We start from the raw sequence: 16,942 nt of genomic DNA on the forward strand, positions 1-16,942 counted from the left end.
AGTTAAGGAAAGCAGGGCCTAAGAAAGGACTTCTCTCCAAGGGTAAAATGGTTGCAAGCAAAAGTTTTTTGTTGTACTGAAGTGTCTCTTGCAAGGGGGAGCTCTATTTGCCACAAATAAGACAGGCCAGTGCATTGGCTTGGTTTAGCTTTTTATTTTCTAGTCACCAGTGTGAGAGGGTGAGTGTGTTCAGGGTAGTTTGTGTTCCAAGCACAAAATGAAAGATTGACCCAGAGCTGCTCCTCGAATGCTCAGTAACTGCAAGATTCTAGCAGACAGTAATAACCATTCAACTGCAGCTTAAAGTCCTCAGAGTCTGTAAGGTGAACAAGAATGTTGTTTTAAATGTGTCCTGTTCAGTGGGCTAGAATCAGGTAAGATACTCCTCCCTCCCCCTTCTTTATCCCTTTCGTATATATCCTCACTGTTGCTGAGTTTGTTTCCCTAGCCCATTTGCACTATGAAAGCAGCATGATCAATTCTACCTTGCTTGGGGGCGAGGGGTGTAAGAGCCTCTACTTTGTTAGTACTGTACACTAGTTTCTTATCCCAGCTGGGCCTGCTCCTGCACACAATGTGAACAGCAATGTCAAAGAGTCTGTGGGAGCACTGTTCTGTACAACTTTATTTCAAGCTATTGCTATCGATTTTACAGCAGTTCCTGGGCGCTCTTTACATCACACTAATGTAGTCAGCAAAGGCCTGCGAAGAGTCCCATGTGTTGCTGACCACGCTGCACACAGCTCTGAGCCGCCGAAGCGCCTCTTGAGCCGTTGCAGCATCTTGGTCCAACCAGTTCTGAAAGAGGCGGAGGTGGGTAAACTTGATCTGCCCGCCTCTCTGCAGGATGTGGCTCTCCAGTTTCTTTGCAAACTCCAAGAGCCCGTCCGGCTTGATGCAATTTGAGCTTTAAGGAGGTAAAACAAAGAGTAAAATGCAGTTAAGACCTTAGGTGCCTACAAGTTAAGATTCATTTGAGGGGGGAAGAGTGTGCTTATTCTCAAGCATCACTGTAATAATGGTAGGCAGTAGATACCGAACAGCTTGACTGTATCAGATGGAGACAGGTCATGCGTAAGAGCTGGTTATATTCTGCCTCTATAAAGGGCTGAGCTGTTCCATCCATTCTCCCACCAGGTGGCAAGCAACGGTGCTTTTGTTATTAAACTAATTCCTAGCCATTTAAAACTGGGGCTTAGCTGCTCCACACTGAAAGAAGTTTGTATTTCTTTTTCTTCCCTTACGGTGTATGCAGGGAGACCTACCTTTGAGAATGCTCAAATCCTGGGTAATGGCAGCAAGGTGTTCCCTAAAACATAATCTTAGTTGAAGGGGTATCAGCTCAGCTAGTGAACAGAACTATGCTCAGGATTTACCCTGCTGCCTGGAGCACTGAAGTTTAAGAAGGGACGTGACTGGAGAGTACTATGGTGAGGCACCAGCATACCTGACGTCCAACTGGCAGATGGAAGAGGATGAATCTTCAGAGAAAATGTCAGCCAAGGCAACCAACCTGTGATTCCCTAATGATGGGAAAACACAAATGACATGTGAAGCTGCAACCACTGAAAGTGTCAAAGGACAGAGGGAGGCGCAGCACCAAGGGACTCAAGCAGCTTCAGTGCTGGCCCATTACTACTAGAAACTGGGCTGCCATCAAACACCACCAAACAGCAAAGCGTGGAAGTCACTATGAATGTTGGGCTCATTCAGACTGGGGGGGCCTAGCAGTGAGAGGTTTGATGGGTCCATTACAAGTCCACTGAGCCATTCAATTCCTCATCCTCACTACACCTTTAACTATCAAAGGGGTAGCCGTGTTAGTCTGGATCTGTAAAAGCAGCAAAGAGTCCTGGGGCACCTTATAGACTAACAGACGTATTGGAGCATGAGCTTTCGTGGGTGAATACCCACTTCTTCGGAAATTTCCACTACATGCATCCGAAGAAGAGGGTATTCACCCACGAAAGCTCATGCTCCAATACATCTGTTAGTCTATAAGGTGCCACAGGACTCTTTGCTGCTTTTACACCTTTAACTGTTACCTGAACATTACTAAAGCAACAAGGTTGTGTAGGAAATCATTAAAGAAACCTGTAACTTTAGAAAGATTGAAGTTGCATTGAGTAAGCCGATGCAGTCAGTTTCAGAGGCAGAGTGTCTGCATAGTACACCCGGCTAGAGCTAGTGCTATCCGCTTTATTTCTAGCTATTCTAGAATCAGGCCATTAATCTTCCACATCTGGAATCCCATCTCTGGCAGTGGCCAAAATCTAGTGCTTCAGAGAAAGAGGGGGAAACCTGGATAATTGTACAATGCAGCACATGGCTGGAATGCCCTATCTACCTCCATGAAAAAATATTCATTCCACAAATACCACTGTTTAACACTTGCTGTGTTTAACTCAGTGGTAGAAGTTGGTCAGCAATGGCTCTGACTACTATCCTGATAGTTAGCTGTAAGGGAATGCCCACATAGTTGCATTGACGGTACATACCAAGTCTGTTTCCAGGCAATTTGAGGCTCTTCAGAGTTGAATTTCTCTTCACTATTTGGATTATGTCGGATAGAAACTCAGTGGTGCAGCTTTCAAACAGCCGACAAAAGGAAAATGTAATTTCTACCAAAAAAATACACACAGTGATAGATGCATCTTTGGCCTCTCTCACCACAGTCAGTAAATTATTTAATTACATATTGCAGATCACTTTGGAGGCCCTGTTTAAGGTGCAAGAACTGAAACCACCATTACTAGGTACCTAGTTACAACACGCGTAAAATGAATAGTGTAGGCAGGACCCTTAATGGTGTTCTGTTACCTGGGGAAAATCCTGATCATATGTGACCTGATTATAAGGTTATAGCACCATGCATGTTATGTCTAACAGCCAAGACCGTAACTCGGTTGTTTTGTACTGCAGACTGGCTTCAGAGCTTTACCGCTCCTTAGCCACAACCCAGGTGCGTTCTCATTCCCCCCAATTCACACATCTCCTTCCCACTGCTGAGAGAATGAAACTGTTGGACAAATCCTGTACTCCTGGGATCACACATTGACTCCAACCTCGGCCCCACCAGCAGTCTGTGGTGCAGCCCTTGTGGGTGGGCGGGTGTTCGCTGTACCTTGAAGGACAGGGTCCTGCAGCAGGAGGAGAACTTCCTTCTGGTAGTCAGCAAGGTTCACATCATGGAAGCTCAGTCTCTTCAGGCCTGGATTACACTCTGCAAGACAGACAAAACCTTACTAGTCAGGTATCGTGTGCCTGTGTGTCAAAAGAGACGGGCTACCTGCTAATGAAATCTCAACCACTCCTGGATAAGTAACAGCTCACCATTCACAGTACTTAAACTTACAAATTTAGGGCCAAATTCTGCCTTCAGATTTATGCGATACAGTAACTTCCCACGGTAATTTTCACTAAAACAAAAATGGGAAGAAAATCCCTACTGCCTTTTCCATTTTTCTGTATCCGTGTATCGCGCCAGGTGTGTGCATCGTAGAGACAAAAAAGAGTAAAATTTTCAAAAGCCCTTAGGTGCCTAATTCACTTTTGAAAATGGGACTTGAGTATGTTAGGCACTTTTGAAAATGTTACCTAGCGCTTACAGTCCAAAGCAACAGAAAGGCAAATGGTTAGGGCTGCTCCACCCTAGAAAGGCTTTGCTGAGACAGCTATGCTGGTGGAGCCCCCTACTGGAGATACAACTTATACCGGCATAAGGAGATCTATAGATAAACCACCTGCCTGAACAGTTTTGCAGGCATAGCTGTGTCTACACGGGGTTTTGACCAGCGTTGCTATTTCAGTCAGGGGTGTGGAATTTTTCCACACACCTGAGTGAGACAGCTATGCCCACAAAACTTTGTAGTGTACACCTGTCCCCCTAGACAATACGGGTGGGAGAGGAACAGGGAGGCCCCTAGACAAGCTGCTCACAGGAGACCATGATAGGTTTTGTCCAAGAAGCTCACTACGCAGTTTTATTGTGTTACCTTTGAGTGCCTGCAGAAGGAGCCCAAACTCCAGGGGACAGGAAATGGTAGCACTGTCCAAGGACAATTGCTGGAGAGACCTTGAGGCTTTCAACACAGGCCAAAGGAGACTGGTCTGCAGAGGTTCTCTGGGGAATCGGATCTCTAACTGTTCCAGGCAGCTCTCTAAAGGGAGGGGGGAAAAGATGTTTGTCTGCAAACACTTTCTCTCAAAAATGTTTGATAAATGCATTTGGTTCCCGGAGGAACTAAGTTATCCATCGTAATTACTTGTCATTTTAGATTTGTAGAATGTACCCATCACCAGCGTCTGGGTGCATGGAACAGGAATGAATATACAGACTTTGGGTAAAATTTTCCTATGTGACTTAGGTGCCTCAGTCTTATTAATTTTCAGTAGGACTTATGCCCCTAAACACCTAAGTCACATTTGAAAATTTTACCCCCTTATCCACAAATAGCTGAATCAGACTTTCATTCCAGGACACAGTTCTTCACAGATCTCATTCAAAGCCAAAAGCCTGCGGCTTGGTCTACACTTAAAAGTTATACCAGCATAGCTGTGTTGATCAGGAGTGTGAAAAAACCACACCCTTGACTGACAGCTACACTGACCAAACCCCCAGCATAGAGGCAGCTGTGTTGACGGAAGAGTGCTTAGCTAACATCATTCAGGGAGGGGATATTCCTACATTGACAGAACAAGAACTTCTGTCAGCGAAGGCTGTGTCTACACTAGGGGACTATGGCAGCAGAGGCTGTATCGTGTAGACATAACGGGCCTTTTGCCATGCCCTGAAGACCAACATATCTGTTGAAAGAGGCAGTGGGTCCCTGCCCTGCTACAGCACTCAGACATGGAAATCCCGGGGCTTAGCAATAGCCTTGCACTTGATCTCAGCTATCATGATGGTGAACAGTTTTTTTTTTTTTTCTGACTGACATCAGCCAACCTCTCTCTATAAGGCCTTATATATCCTAGTCAATAGCATGAATTGCACACACAAGTGAACAGGAAGCCAGCACAGCAGATCTGGACCACACAGGTAAGCAAGCCAACAGCCACTTTCTGCACTGACTACAGGTTCTGCCTGGCCTTGTTAGGGCTGACATTGTGTTTGGTATTTTATGTGACACAATTAAAGGCGTTCTGTCCAGGAGCCCTCAAAAGTTGTGCCATGTCAGAGCATACAACAGACTGGAGGTCACAATCAATCTGGCGGTAGACAATTGTGGCAAGGTCTGACTCACAAAGGAATGGTCACGATCACCTAGCTAAGTGCAAACTGGGCCAGGACTTATGCATAGAATCATAGAATATCAGGGTTAAAAGGGACCTGAGGAGGTCACCTAGTCCAACCCCCTGCTCAAAGCAGGACCAATCCCCAGAAAGATTTTTGCCCCAGACCGTTAAATGGCCCCAAGGATTGAACTCTTACCCTGTGTGCAAAGGAGGTTGAACTTATTGCTTTAAACAAACAGTAAGATCTCATTTACTAGTCAGCATCTATAACCTACCTGGAATTTCTGCCTCCGAGCTCGAATGCCCTTCTGGCCTGTTCCCCTCTAGCTGGTTTTTGAGATCAAAGCTGACCGAGAGTGTGCGAAGGCGGGGGAAGGCAGTCAGGATGGACCGAACAAGCTCCACTGAGGGGATGTATGAGAACACGTCACTCACACGCACCACGTGGAGGCTGCAGTCTTTGCGGTGAGAGAGGGCCCGGAGCCCAGACAGGATGCAGAAGATATTAGCGCCCAGGCCTGAAACCAACATTTCAATAGCAAGCAAGATGGGTGTTACACACAGAGAGAGAGCAAATAATTCAGCAAGGCTGGAACAAAGACACAGCCTATATCATCTACACCTTTCTAACAGATCCCAGTGTTGGACTGTGGACCGGTCTCCTCAGGGAAGAGGTAGAAGCCATCACTTTAGTAATTTAAAACTGGACAATGCACTAGACAATAAATTACAGGGAACAATCCTGCACTTCAGGGATGGACTAGATGGCCTCTGATTAGTAAAATATGTGATTAACTCTAGGCAACATCTTAAGAATGCCAGCGTCTTTCATACATATTGACAACGTTAGATATAAAAGACTGACTAGGTCACTTTGTCCATTTCCACTAGCCAGAGCAGAACTCTTAGCAGCAGAGCTGTATCCAGCCCAGTGCAATATTCTGAGTGATGGGGTTCCGACAATTCCTTTCGGGAACTATTCTATAATCTAAGGCTCTTATCCTGTAACCTGCCCCCACACGGAACTCCACTGATTTCTGTAGAGCTCAGCGTGGGTGCAGGAATCTGCCTGCATGCAAAAGTCTGGAGGATCAGGGTCTATCAGACTTCACCATTAGGAAGTTATCCTTTTGCTCTGTCTCACCCCCACTACTCCTAGTTAGACTCATTTGTCCCTTTAATCTGATGGGTTTACATCCCAGTTCCTTCTCCAAAGTAAAGTTACAGGAACAAAAAAATGTTACGGGATGTTTTTACTCTGCGGTGAAGAATCCCCTCTGGACCCCATTAAAATATTAAACTCTTAGTATTAATGATGGATAATATAGTGGTGCCTAAGGGCCAGCCAAGAATAGGGCCCCATTGTGCTGTCCATTTCTTCCTTTCCCTTCTCTCACAGCTTGTATCCTCTTCATTATTCTCTACTTGCATCTTGGCACCTTTTCCTCTAACATAGACACACCCCTCAGATTTTAAGCCCGGTTGCTGCTGACCAGCTTTCCCTTGCTTTTTTCCCTACTTAAAGAAAGCCTGGCATGGTTTGAAGCGTCCTTGCTACCTATATTTTCAGGGTGAGTTGAAGAGTGCCCAATAATGTCTGTTCCACCCAACCAAAATTCCAGTGCAGATCTTAGCAGTTTTTAGAATTTGGCTACAGTCAGACACCAGATTGTCAAACACACCTGAAATTAAAAGCTCTGTTATTACTACTAACCATTGTAAGACAGAACCAGCTTCTCTAAAGATACCCAAGAGCTCAGCAGGTTCCCCAAAGCCCGGCAGGTGTCCCCAGTCAGAGGGATGGAGAACAATTCCAGTGTGGAGATACTTCGGAAGCGGCAAGCCGCTTTCAGAGGAAGGATTCCGACAGAGCCTCCTTCCGTGCAGCCCACACCCTCAAAGCTAGGAGTGTCTGCTGGGGAAGAGGCCCAGCCATCAATGCTTTCCCCCTCCTGGGCATTGCTTTCATAGAGCGACTCTGCCGTCTCCTCCTCCTCCCTAGCAACGGCGAAGACAAAATCATAAAGATCTTCCGGGTCTGCATGAGCTCTGCGGTTTCTCCTGGGGCTGCGGCGCTTCCTCCCCACTGCAGTCTTAAACCGTCTATAGGGCTTTCGGAAAGCGGGGCCAACAGAAGACCTTTCTGGTAGAGAAGGAGAAGACTCTCCTTTAATGTTGTAATACTCAGGGGGCACCTCGCAGCTTACATCTTGACATGCTAGGTTTTGCAAAGGGTGGCTCCTTAATCCACAGAGCATTGGAGTTTTAACAGTGCCACTACTGCTCCTGGACAGTTCTATAGACGCTTGAGAATCTGGATCAGCTTCTTGAAGCACTTTGGCTGAAGCAGTTTGGACCTTCTTGCTTCTTGACTCACTATCACCCCACTGGCCAGTCTCTGATTGCTCAGTAGACCCGCAGCACAGCTGATTTGACCCTAGCAGGGCACCATCCTCTTGAGTTAGCAGGCCTTGGGCATCAGACTCCTCTCTGCAAAGACTGCAAGGGCTGTCCTGGTGCATAAGTGTCTTACCTGGGTGCCAAAACCCAGCACTCATACTCAGAATAAGGACTAAAAGTACTTTGTCAGGAACTGGCCAGGAACACATGGACACCTGGCTGACAGCTCCATGGTGGATCAGATGATGAAGCAGCAAACTTAGTGAATGTCTAATGGACAGATCGGAGGTCAGCAGATGGAACTTCAAGGTTCTCAATGAGCCAGCCAGGTTTTCTAGCACTCTTTGGTTGGGCTCAGCAGTGAGCTCTGCTACCCCCTGCAGCATGTTACAGATGGTGAGCTGCGTAACATGCCGTGAGCTGTGGAGTAGGGGTGAAAAACGACGGTCACTCAGGCGCTGATCTGAAGAAACATCCAAAACTCCATGCAGGACATTTGAGAAGAAAGTTTCAAGGAACTTCTTCCTCCAACTTGTTATGTTCTGTAATAAAATCCCAGAATTAATGGATTTTATCCTCATTTAAACAAGAACACACTGGGAAAGAGAGAGTGGACTTTCACCCTAGGATGCTAATTCAGATTCTATCCAGGTCAACAGTGACCATAAACTGTTATCATCTGACAAGTGTTTAGTGGCTTCAGTCAGTATCACAGAAACCACCACTTCCACTAGTTTCCCAGTGGTCATCAGTCTCTAGAGGTCAAGGATGTGCCATGGAGACTGAAATACCCTCTCATCCCAACAGGCAGTCCCTTCAGGAAAGTTTGGGGGGATATTGGTGATAAACAAGCTTATACTGCCACAGCCTGTGCCACATGGATTCCATGTTGCAAGGCAGCATTTGACACCAGCTAAGGTTCTGATCCTGAAAAGTACTGTAGTCCGTCAACTAGCATTGAAGGTCTTAATTAAAATCAGTGGGAGGGCTCAGGGTATCAGAATCAGGCTTACCGACATATTGTACTCCCTAATCATTCAGGGTTCTAATTCAACAGCTTATTCCCCATGTGTCTTTACTCCAACATCTGCACAGCAGAGGCTTTACAACTGGGGCATCTGGGGGTAGCACCCACACAGCAATAACAGAGATAGGGGCGAGAATTTTAAGGCCAGAAGGGACCTTTATGATCGTCTAGTCTGACCACCTATATAACGCAAGACACAGAATTGCACCAAGTGGCTCCTGCATCAAAAGCCCATTATTTCTAGCTGAGCTAGAACATCTCTTTAGACAGACATCCAATACTGATTTACAGACAAAAATGATGGAGACTTCACCCTGTCCCTTAGTAAATTGGTTCCAATGGAGAGTTACAATCACTAGTAAAAAAAAATTGCATCTTATTTCTACTCTGAATTTGTTCAGCGTCCAGCTGTTTGATCTTGCTACGCCTTTGTCTGCTGGATTAAAGACCACTCTACTATCAGAAATCTTCTCCCCAAGCAGGTACTTATAGACCAGGATCAAATCACCTCTTAACCCTCTCTTTGTTAAACTAAACAGATAGATAGAGAGAATAAAGAGGCTCAAAGGGAAGTTTTCCAGACCTCAAATCATTCTTGTAGTTCTTTTCTTTTCACTTTCCAATTTGTCAACAACCTTTTTAAAGTATGGATATCACAACTGGACATAGTAACACCATATACAGTGGGTACAACACCTCTCTATTTCTACTCAACATTCCCCTACTTATATATCCAAGGATTACATTTGTTCCATTAGCCACCCCATTACACTGTGAGCACATGTTTAGTTGGCTATCCACCATGGCCCCCAAGTCCCTTACTGAATTATGCTTTCCAAAATACAGTCCCTCATCCTATAAGTATGACCTGCATTCTTGGTTCTTAAATGTAAGACCTTCCTAGAGTGTAATAAAATCAGAATAAAATAAATTTATTTTCATCCCAATTCCATGCACCTTCTTTGTGAGGCCCAAAATGTACAGCACACATGCATACACTCCAGTAGTGGGCTTCATCCTAATATATTAAGCCCACAAAGTGCTATAGCATCCTTCTGGATGAAAAGTTCTATATAAGTACAAGATAAGGTGTTTTATGGAAAGTTTTGAATACCAGGGTGACATCCTAATCCCTGATCCTGTAAATATTTACACATGTTTAACTTTAGACACTTCAGTAGTCTCACTCAAATCAATGGAATTATTCACATGCTCAAAGTGAAAAATATGCATCAGTGTTTGCAAAATTGAGGTGTAAACTTTGTGTCCTTTTTAAATTGGTCCATCAGCAGCTTTCCAACTCACCTCTGACTTGGGTGGTCTGATTTTCATCACATCGTTCCAGAGTTTGTGCCATATGGGCTGGGTTGAGAGTCCTGAAAAACAAACAATTTTACACCGAATCCTCTATCTCAAAAGGTTTACTCAATTTTCCCTTCTCGGGTTTCACAATGATGTTAATTTAAAACAAATAAGATTAGAAACATGAGTCATCAAATACTATTTTTTGGAGAACATTTAGGGCACTAGATCGATACAGATTTAAAAGAAATGACACATTTTATGGTTGCTAAAGAGGCACTATGAGGTTAAAATAATATTTTAAAAGACATTTCGTACAAAAATCATCTTTTCCCCTGTTACCTATTACATATCAGATTGTTATTCTTTTAGTTTTGGTAATCTAATTAATTATTATAAATTAATTAAAACTTTTCTGTACTAATCCTGCCTATGTACTTTTAGTATTCCTCATTTTGGACACTAAATAATAATTTTCACTGTTGAATACTTACATAGAAGCAAAAAGCAGCAATGTTTGGATTGCAAATATTGCAGGCAGTGTTATTATTTACAAAACTATTTCCAGTGGAATTTAAACAATCAAATATACTAAGTATTTCTTGTCTTAGGAACTGAAAATGTCATTTTTTAGAAAGCCAAAGTTTGGGATGAAATTTGACTTGATGGTGTCTTTTAAAAACTATACATTAGGGATTTTCACTGAATTCTCATCTATTTAAACAGACTGGATGTATCAGATACCATCAGCCCCTTTTAATATTATTATTAATCTCATTGTTATTCATCAGCCATGGTTAGCAGTCACTGAAAATCATTATCTTTAATGCTGTTCAGTGCTCTATAAGAAATGTATTTGAAATTCTAAATCCAGTTCCATTTAGGGAAAGCGTCCACACCAAAACACTTCTTGTAGCAGATAGTAATTGCTATTCCTTGTTGACAGTTTCAGCAGAGAGGCCAAGAACCAAATGGTCAGTGGAGACCAAACAACCCTTCAACTTTAGAGAATAAATTTCTATGAATAAAACTGACCTTTTTTCACAGCAGTTTCCTCAATCCTTTCCAGGTAATAGATATTAAGCAAAGGCAGGATGCCTTGGAGTATCTGTCCAGGGAGTGCTTTGGGATGGGGGAAGAGAACAGATGCAGAATGCTTTATAAGTCTGAGAGGTGGAAAAGGTTTTCAAAGACAACAAAATAAAATGGAGACTGAAGCTCCCAATAGGGTAACACTCTGGTGCATGGATTATGTTCACATAAATGTGCATTTTGGCACTTGCACTTAAAGCAGAGACAAGAACCCATCACCATTGCACCCATGCACAAGTTGGTCCAGTCAGGTTCCACAGGGATGCCTTATAGGCATCAAACCTTCCTCACAAAGCCCCTGGGCATGGGGCTGTCCTGGTAACTATGGGGCACTCAGCGCTCAATGTGCTGCCATCACAGATGTCTCATACCTAACTCAGGTCCCACCACACACGCTGCATTGGAACAGGCCTGGGACCCCCGCCTCTCCCCAAACACTTGTGTCATCCCCCTAAGTTGGGACCCGCCCCCAACACACACATATATTTATATACTAGAACAGGGCTAAGAGCCCCCCATCCCCCAGGACTCAGACTCCCCAAACGGCATTAGGACAGACGTGAAACACCCCCATGGCACTGGGACAGGCCTAGGACTCCAACCCCCCCGCCCGCACTGGCGCAGGCCTGAGCGCCCCGCCCCCCGGGGACAGGCCTGGGACCCCCGCGCCCCCCTTACCCCAAACCTCTCTCTCCAGGGTCCCCATGGCGGAGCTCACCACCACCCCACTCAGCTCGAAGAGGCTGGGGGGGCTCCCAGCAGCGGCCTCTCCCTCCGCCCGGGCCTCCATGGCAGCCCCCGCCGCCCTCACTCAGACGAGCACTCTAGGGGCGGGCCCGCCGCACAGAGAAAAACAGCTCCGGGCGGCGGCGCCATCTTGGGAGGGTCATGAGGGCCTGGCTTCCGCTTCCGGGTGAGAGAGGGGACCGGAGGGGCGGGGTTTCCGGCGGGTGACCCTGGCGAGTCCTTCTGCGCGGCGGCGGAGTCTGGAGCTGAGCGGCGATGGGGCTGCGGGACGAGGAGATGCTGGGGAGCCGCAGCGGGGAACCCGAGGTGAGGCAGACGTAGCCTGCCCCGAGCACGGCGGGCCGCAAGGCCGGGGGCCGCCCCTCCCGCCCCGCTCATCCCTTACCCGCCTTCGGGACCCGGTCCGCGGCACAGCTTCTACCCCCCCTCCCCCAGCTGTGTCCCCTGCCGGCCCCCGTACCCTGCTCATCCCTCCCCCAGGGCCCGGTGTATTGGCACAACTTCCCCCCCCCACCCCCGGTAGCCGTGTCCCCTGCCGGCCCCCGTAACCCGCTCGTCCCGGGGGGATGGGCCCCTGGATCTAGGGTGGGGAGCGTCCCTTGCCCGCTGGGAGCCCCGCGAGGCTGGCTGGGCTTGCGCTGCGGAGCCTCCCGCTGCAGGCCCTGGGAGTGTGGGGAGCCGCTCGGCGCCGAGCCGTTCCCATGCCCACCCCCCAGGCCATCGCAACTCCTGGGTGGGGCGGGCTCACCCCCGGCGCAGTACCCCCAGGTCTGGAGCCCTGGTGCTAGGCGCTGTACAGACTGGGATCAAAGCGCTGACAGGAGAGAGCAGGTGGAGACGATGGGGGAGCACAAGGAAGTAACGAGACCGCACTGATCAGCGTGGGGGACAGGACTCAGCAATTCAGTTTCAACTGCAAGAGTGGAAACGTTTGTAGGAAACAGAACAAAACTGCTCTCTAGTGGCGCAGGGGAGAGTCTTATGCTGGAGATGTAAAGGATCTAGGCAGACAAATTTGCACAATCTCTTCATGAAAGAACCGGCTTGAAGATTAAGCTTTTGAGGTGAAAACAGTGTATTTAAATCAGACATAAATCATTTAACCTCCCATTCGTTCAGTTTCTGGAATTAATCAAGCCATATAAAATAGAGAGAGCTGAAAGAGAAATTCCTAAAATCCGCGTGTCACTTGTGGAAATAGCTTTTATACTCAATAGACTCTTAAGTGTGTATAATGGCATAAAGGCTTTCTCTATGGCATAATATAACTGACTTTTATCTGGTATCTCTTTCCCCCAGGAAGAGGAAGAGGAGGAGGAGGCAGAACTAGTGGTAAGAACTACTGAAGCTTAGAAACCTTTTCCACCAAGGAAAAACTGTGCAAGAAGCATAAATCTTTTATAATGGATGTGAAACTATGCTTGTATTTTATTATTATTTTTTTTGTTATCTTTGATTAACCAAACTTATTCCAAACAAGGGGCTGATGAAATGAACATTTTACTTTGCAGCATACAGGGAATAGAATGAACTAATGTCTAAAGACCTGGTTTCCAGTGAACTTGTAGATGTACACTTGTGTGTACAATTTTGTATCGTGGTTACCACGTGCTTGGGCGTATCTGGTAGTGTATGCAAAATAAAGTGCTTGTTTGTACATGTGCAAATGTGTGGGGTTTTTATCAGTGTGTTTCTACGGGCTTGCTGATTATCTGGCCCTAGATATGATGTGTAGTTTATATGGTGATAATGCTTTCATTTTGAGAGCCATAGAGGCTTCTAGCACCACAAATGGTGGTGGTGGTGTTTTTTTGCTCATCTCTTTTTAAAAGAGGTACAGAGCGGGGGAATTTACCCAGCTGAGGACATGCCCCCCAGCTTAGGGCTTGGATGTGCATGTGTAGCATTTTATGTAAATGTTAGCTGTTAGCATACAAGGAAATTTGGTTTGGAACTATTGTCTGAACTCTCAAAGCCTATTCTTTGCATATGATTTGCATCTGACCATGTAGAATAAGTAACTCTACAAACTATGTTTGAGAACAAAAAGTCTGATATCTTTTAACTTGACCCTCAGGATCCTTTAACCACAATAAGGGAGCACTGTGAGCAGACTGAGAAGTGCGTGAAGGCACGGGAGAAGCTGGAGCTGTGTGATGCGCGAGTGTCTTCAAGGTCCCACACACAGGAGGAATGTACGGAAGAGCTTTTTGACTTCCTGCATGCCAGGGACCACTGTGTAAGTCCAACGGAGGCTGATACCTAGTCATGTGTGTTGGTTTGCAATCTCTAATGGGACGTGACTGAATCAGTACCTTATTTCTGTAATACCTAGCTGTTACATCACACTCTTCCTCGGTAGATCTCAAAGTACTTTACAAAGGAGGTCAGTATCATTATCCCCATTCTACAGATTTGGGAAACTGAGGCTCAGAGGTGAAAGTCACCCAGCAAGCCAGTGGTAGAGGCAGGAATAGAACCAGGTCTCTTACTTCCCAGTCCAGTGCCCTGACCATCAGCCCAGACTGCATCTGTAAAGCTGATGATGCCCTAAAAAGCTTTGTTTGATTGCAATATAGGGTGAATAAGAACAAGCATCTACTGAATCAATGTTGTTTTTAATTTTGAAGAACTCTGAACCTTGATCCTGTGAGGTGATTTTTTTTTCTCTTAAATACTTATTTGTTCCTGCTTTTGAGTTGAAACTCTTATCCCATAGAGTCCAGTAAATGTAATGGTTATAATGAGAGAGAACACTCGGGGGAGTGGTTTGGTTTGGGGTTTTTTTAGAGGGCCCTGTGCTGATCAGTATGCACTGTACTACTACTACTAAATACAGCTCATCTCTGAAGCAGATGGATTAATTTGAAATATTGGAGTTTGTAAGAATCCTTGGCTTTAAAAAACAATTCAGTATTGCTTGTTTGTCAACCTCTAGTAATTGGTTTGAGCTACACTTTTGTAGCCTTCGTAAGTTTGTTTGAAGAAAGGCAAAGGTGGGACCATATAGACAATTAGAAAATTATTGGTGGTCGATGGAGACAATCTTCTCTGTGATCAATCCTCTAATTATGTTGCTGCAGTTTTAATGAATCTGAGATACAGAAGATAGGGACATAAAGATAGGGAAGAGAGGAGAGAGAGAATACAATGTCTGTCCAGTTCTCAAGACCTTTGTGTTGAGAGAACCTGTCAGTTACTGAAAGCTTTCTTCATCATGCCGTTTTAGGTGGCTCACAAACTCTTTAAGAATCTGAAGTAAATGTTGGAGCAAGTCCCACCATCTGCCTCCATCGTTCAGCTGGAACACGGTGCAGTTTCTTTTTGGATTCCAAGTGCTGCTTGCTGCCTGTTCTTGTGAATGTACAGTATAAGTGAGCAGCTTCCTGACTGTGCTGCGGTGATCCAGGTGCCACCGTGTCATCGCATCTATCTTCCGTGAAAAACGTGCAGCTGTAACAAACCATCTTCTGTGGTTTTCCATATTAAACATATTCAAAGTTCCTGTGGAAATGGCTTCATTCTATGACTGCTTAATCAAGACTGTTAATTAATATTAATCACTAGACAGTAGGGAGGGGAGGTTTCCTCCCTGTTGTAGGAATTCCCTTGTGCACAACCATTACTGGCAGCATGAGGATCAAGGACAAGCACAGATCCAACAAGCACAAAGTTGGAACTGTGAAGAGATGATTTCTGGGCCCCTTTCTTATGGTATGTGGAGACGATAGGGCTACTCATAAATCTGTCAGTACCTCAATCAGCAGGAAGGCACAAAGATATTTATGCCCCTTGTACAGGGGACGGATGTGCTACCTCCAGACTATACTTAAGAAAAGGAGTAGAATCGTGTTTATGCGATACAAAAGGTCCCCATTGTTTTAAACACCCCTCTGACTTTGACACCCTCCCTGGTATCTCCACTACAGCTAGAATTACAGTGTATGCAGACTCGAACCACGTTAGCAATCATGTCAGATAGGCATATTCAATACATTGATACAGCAGCTTTTTCACCAGAATCATGACTGGAAGGGACCTCGAGAGGTCATCTAGTCCAGTCCCCTGCACTCATGGCAGGACTAAGTATTATCTAGAACATCCCTGCCAGGTGTTTGTCTAACCTGCTCTTAAAAATCTCCAGTCATGGAGACTCCACAATCTCCCCAGGCGATTTATTCCAGTGCTCAACCACCCTGACAGCTAGGAAGTTTTTCGTAATGTCCAACCTAAACCGCCCTTGCTCCAATTTAAGCCCATTGCTTCTTGTCCTATCCTCAGCAGTTAAGAAGAACAATTTTTCTCCCTCTTCCTTGTAACAACCTTTTATGTACTTGAAAACTGTTATTGTGTCCCCTCTCAGATTTCTCTTTTCCAGACTAAACAAACCCAATTTTTTTCAATCTTCCCTCGTAGGTCATGTTTTCTAGACCTTAAATCATTTTTGTTGCTCTTCTCTGGACTTTCTCCAATTTGTCCACATCTTTCCTGAAATGTGGTGCCCAGAACTGAACACAATACTCCAGTTGAGGCCTAATCAGCGCGGAGTAGAGCGGAAGAATTACTTCTTGTGTCTTGCTTACAATACTCCTGCTAATACATCCCAGAATGACGTTTGCTTTTTTTGCAACAGCGTTACACCGTTGACTCATATTTAGCTTGTGATCCACTATGACCCCCAGATCCCTTTCCTCAGTACTCCTTCCTAGGCAGTGATTTCCCATTCTGTATGTGTGCAACTGATTGTTCCTTCCTAAGTGGAGTACTTTCCATTTGTCCTTATTGAATTTTATCCTATTTACTTCAGACCAATTCTCCAGTTTGTCCAGATCATTTTGAATTTTAATCCTAGCTTCCAAAGCACTTGCAACCCCTCCCAGGTTGGTATCGTCTGAAAACTTTATAAGTGTACTCTCTATGCCATTATCTAAATTGTTGATTAAGATATTGAACAGAAGGGACCCAGAACTGATCCATGTGGGACTCCACTCACGCCCTTCCAGCATGACTGAACCACTGATAACTACCCTCTGGGAACAGTTTTCCAACCAGTTATGCACCCACCTTACAGTAGCTCCATCTAGGTTGCATTTCCCTGGTTTGTTTATGAGAACTTCATGCAAGAAAGTATCAAAA

At 45.4% G+C, this 16,942-nt stretch overlaps 2 protein-coding genes across 3 annotated transcripts; one reads left to right on the forward strand and one right to left on the reverse strand.

Annotated features, from left to right (window-relative positions):
* Window positions 1-607: 607 nt before the first annotated feature.
* Window positions 608-11,081, reverse strand: LRRC41 (leucine rich repeat containing 41). Of its 2 annotated transcripts, XM_065409068.1 has the most exons (9): window positions 11,003-11,081; window positions 9,971-10,041; window positions 6,953-8,180; window positions 5,514-5,756; window positions 3,996-4,160; window positions 3,125-3,223; window positions 2,499-2,621; window positions 1,448-1,523; window positions 608-907 (listed from the first exon to the last, which is right to left on the reverse strand). In XM_065409068.1, exons 2-9 carry the CDS (start codon window positions 9,995-9,997, stop codon window positions 673-675), a joined length of 2,196 nt encoding a protein of 731 aa, XP_065265140.1. In that variant the 5' UTR covers window positions 9,998-10,041; window positions 11,003-11,081; the 3' UTR covers window positions 608-672. The 2 variants fall into 2 exon arrangements, with proteins under 2 accessions (XP_065265140.1, XP_065265141.1); XM_065409069.1 differs by lacking the exon at window positions 3,996-4,160.
* A 901-nt stretch (window positions 11,082-11,982) lies between these two features.
* Window positions 11,983-15,319, forward strand: LOC135882523 (cytochrome b-c1 complex subunit 6, mitochondrial). Its single transcript, XM_065409457.1, has 4 exons — window positions 11,983-12,112; window positions 13,106-13,138; window positions 13,884-14,045; window positions 15,036-15,319. Exons 1-4 carry the CDS (start codon window positions 12,062-12,064, stop codon window positions 15,066-15,068), a joined length of 279 nt encoding a protein of 92 aa, XP_065265529.1. The 5' UTR covers window positions 11,983-12,061; the 3' UTR covers window positions 15,069-15,319.
* Window positions 15,320-16,942: the final 1,623 nt, after the last annotated feature.

This window comes from Emys orbicularis, chromosome 8, assembly GCF_028017835.1.
Source record: "Emys orbicularis isolate rEmyOrb1 chromosome 8, rEmyOrb1.hap1, whole genome shotgun sequence".
In the NCBI taxonomy this organism is placed as follows: Eukaryota; Metazoa; Chordata; order Testudines; family Emydidae; genus Emys; species Emys orbicularis.

Bases quoted from the DNA above. Each gene is read 5' to 3' on its own strand.
- LRRC41 (XM_065409068.1), bottom strand. From the start codon at position 9,997: ATGAAAATCAGACCACCCAAGTCAGAG. The intron at 8,181-9,970 runs GTGAGTTGGAAA...ATTTTATTACAG, and splicing joins TCAGACCACCCAAGTCAGAG to AACATAACAAGTTGGAGGAA. The intron at 3,224-3,995 runs GTAACACAATAA...TCTGTCTTGCAG, and splicing joins CCTTCTGCAGGCACTCAAAG to AGTGTAATCCAGGCCTGAAG.
- LOC135882523 (XM_065409457.1), top strand. From the start codon at position 12,062: ATGGGGCTGCGGGACGAGGAGATGCTGGGGAGCCGCAGCGGGGAACCC. The intron at 12,113-13,105 runs GTGAGGCAGACG...TCTTTCCCCCAG, and splicing joins GCCGCAGCGGGGAACCCGAG to GAAGAGGAAGAGGAGGAGGA. The intron at 14,046-15,035 runs GTAAGTCCAACG...ATGCCGTTTTAG, and splicing joins TGCATGCCAGGGACCACTGT to GTGGCTCACAAACTCTTTAA.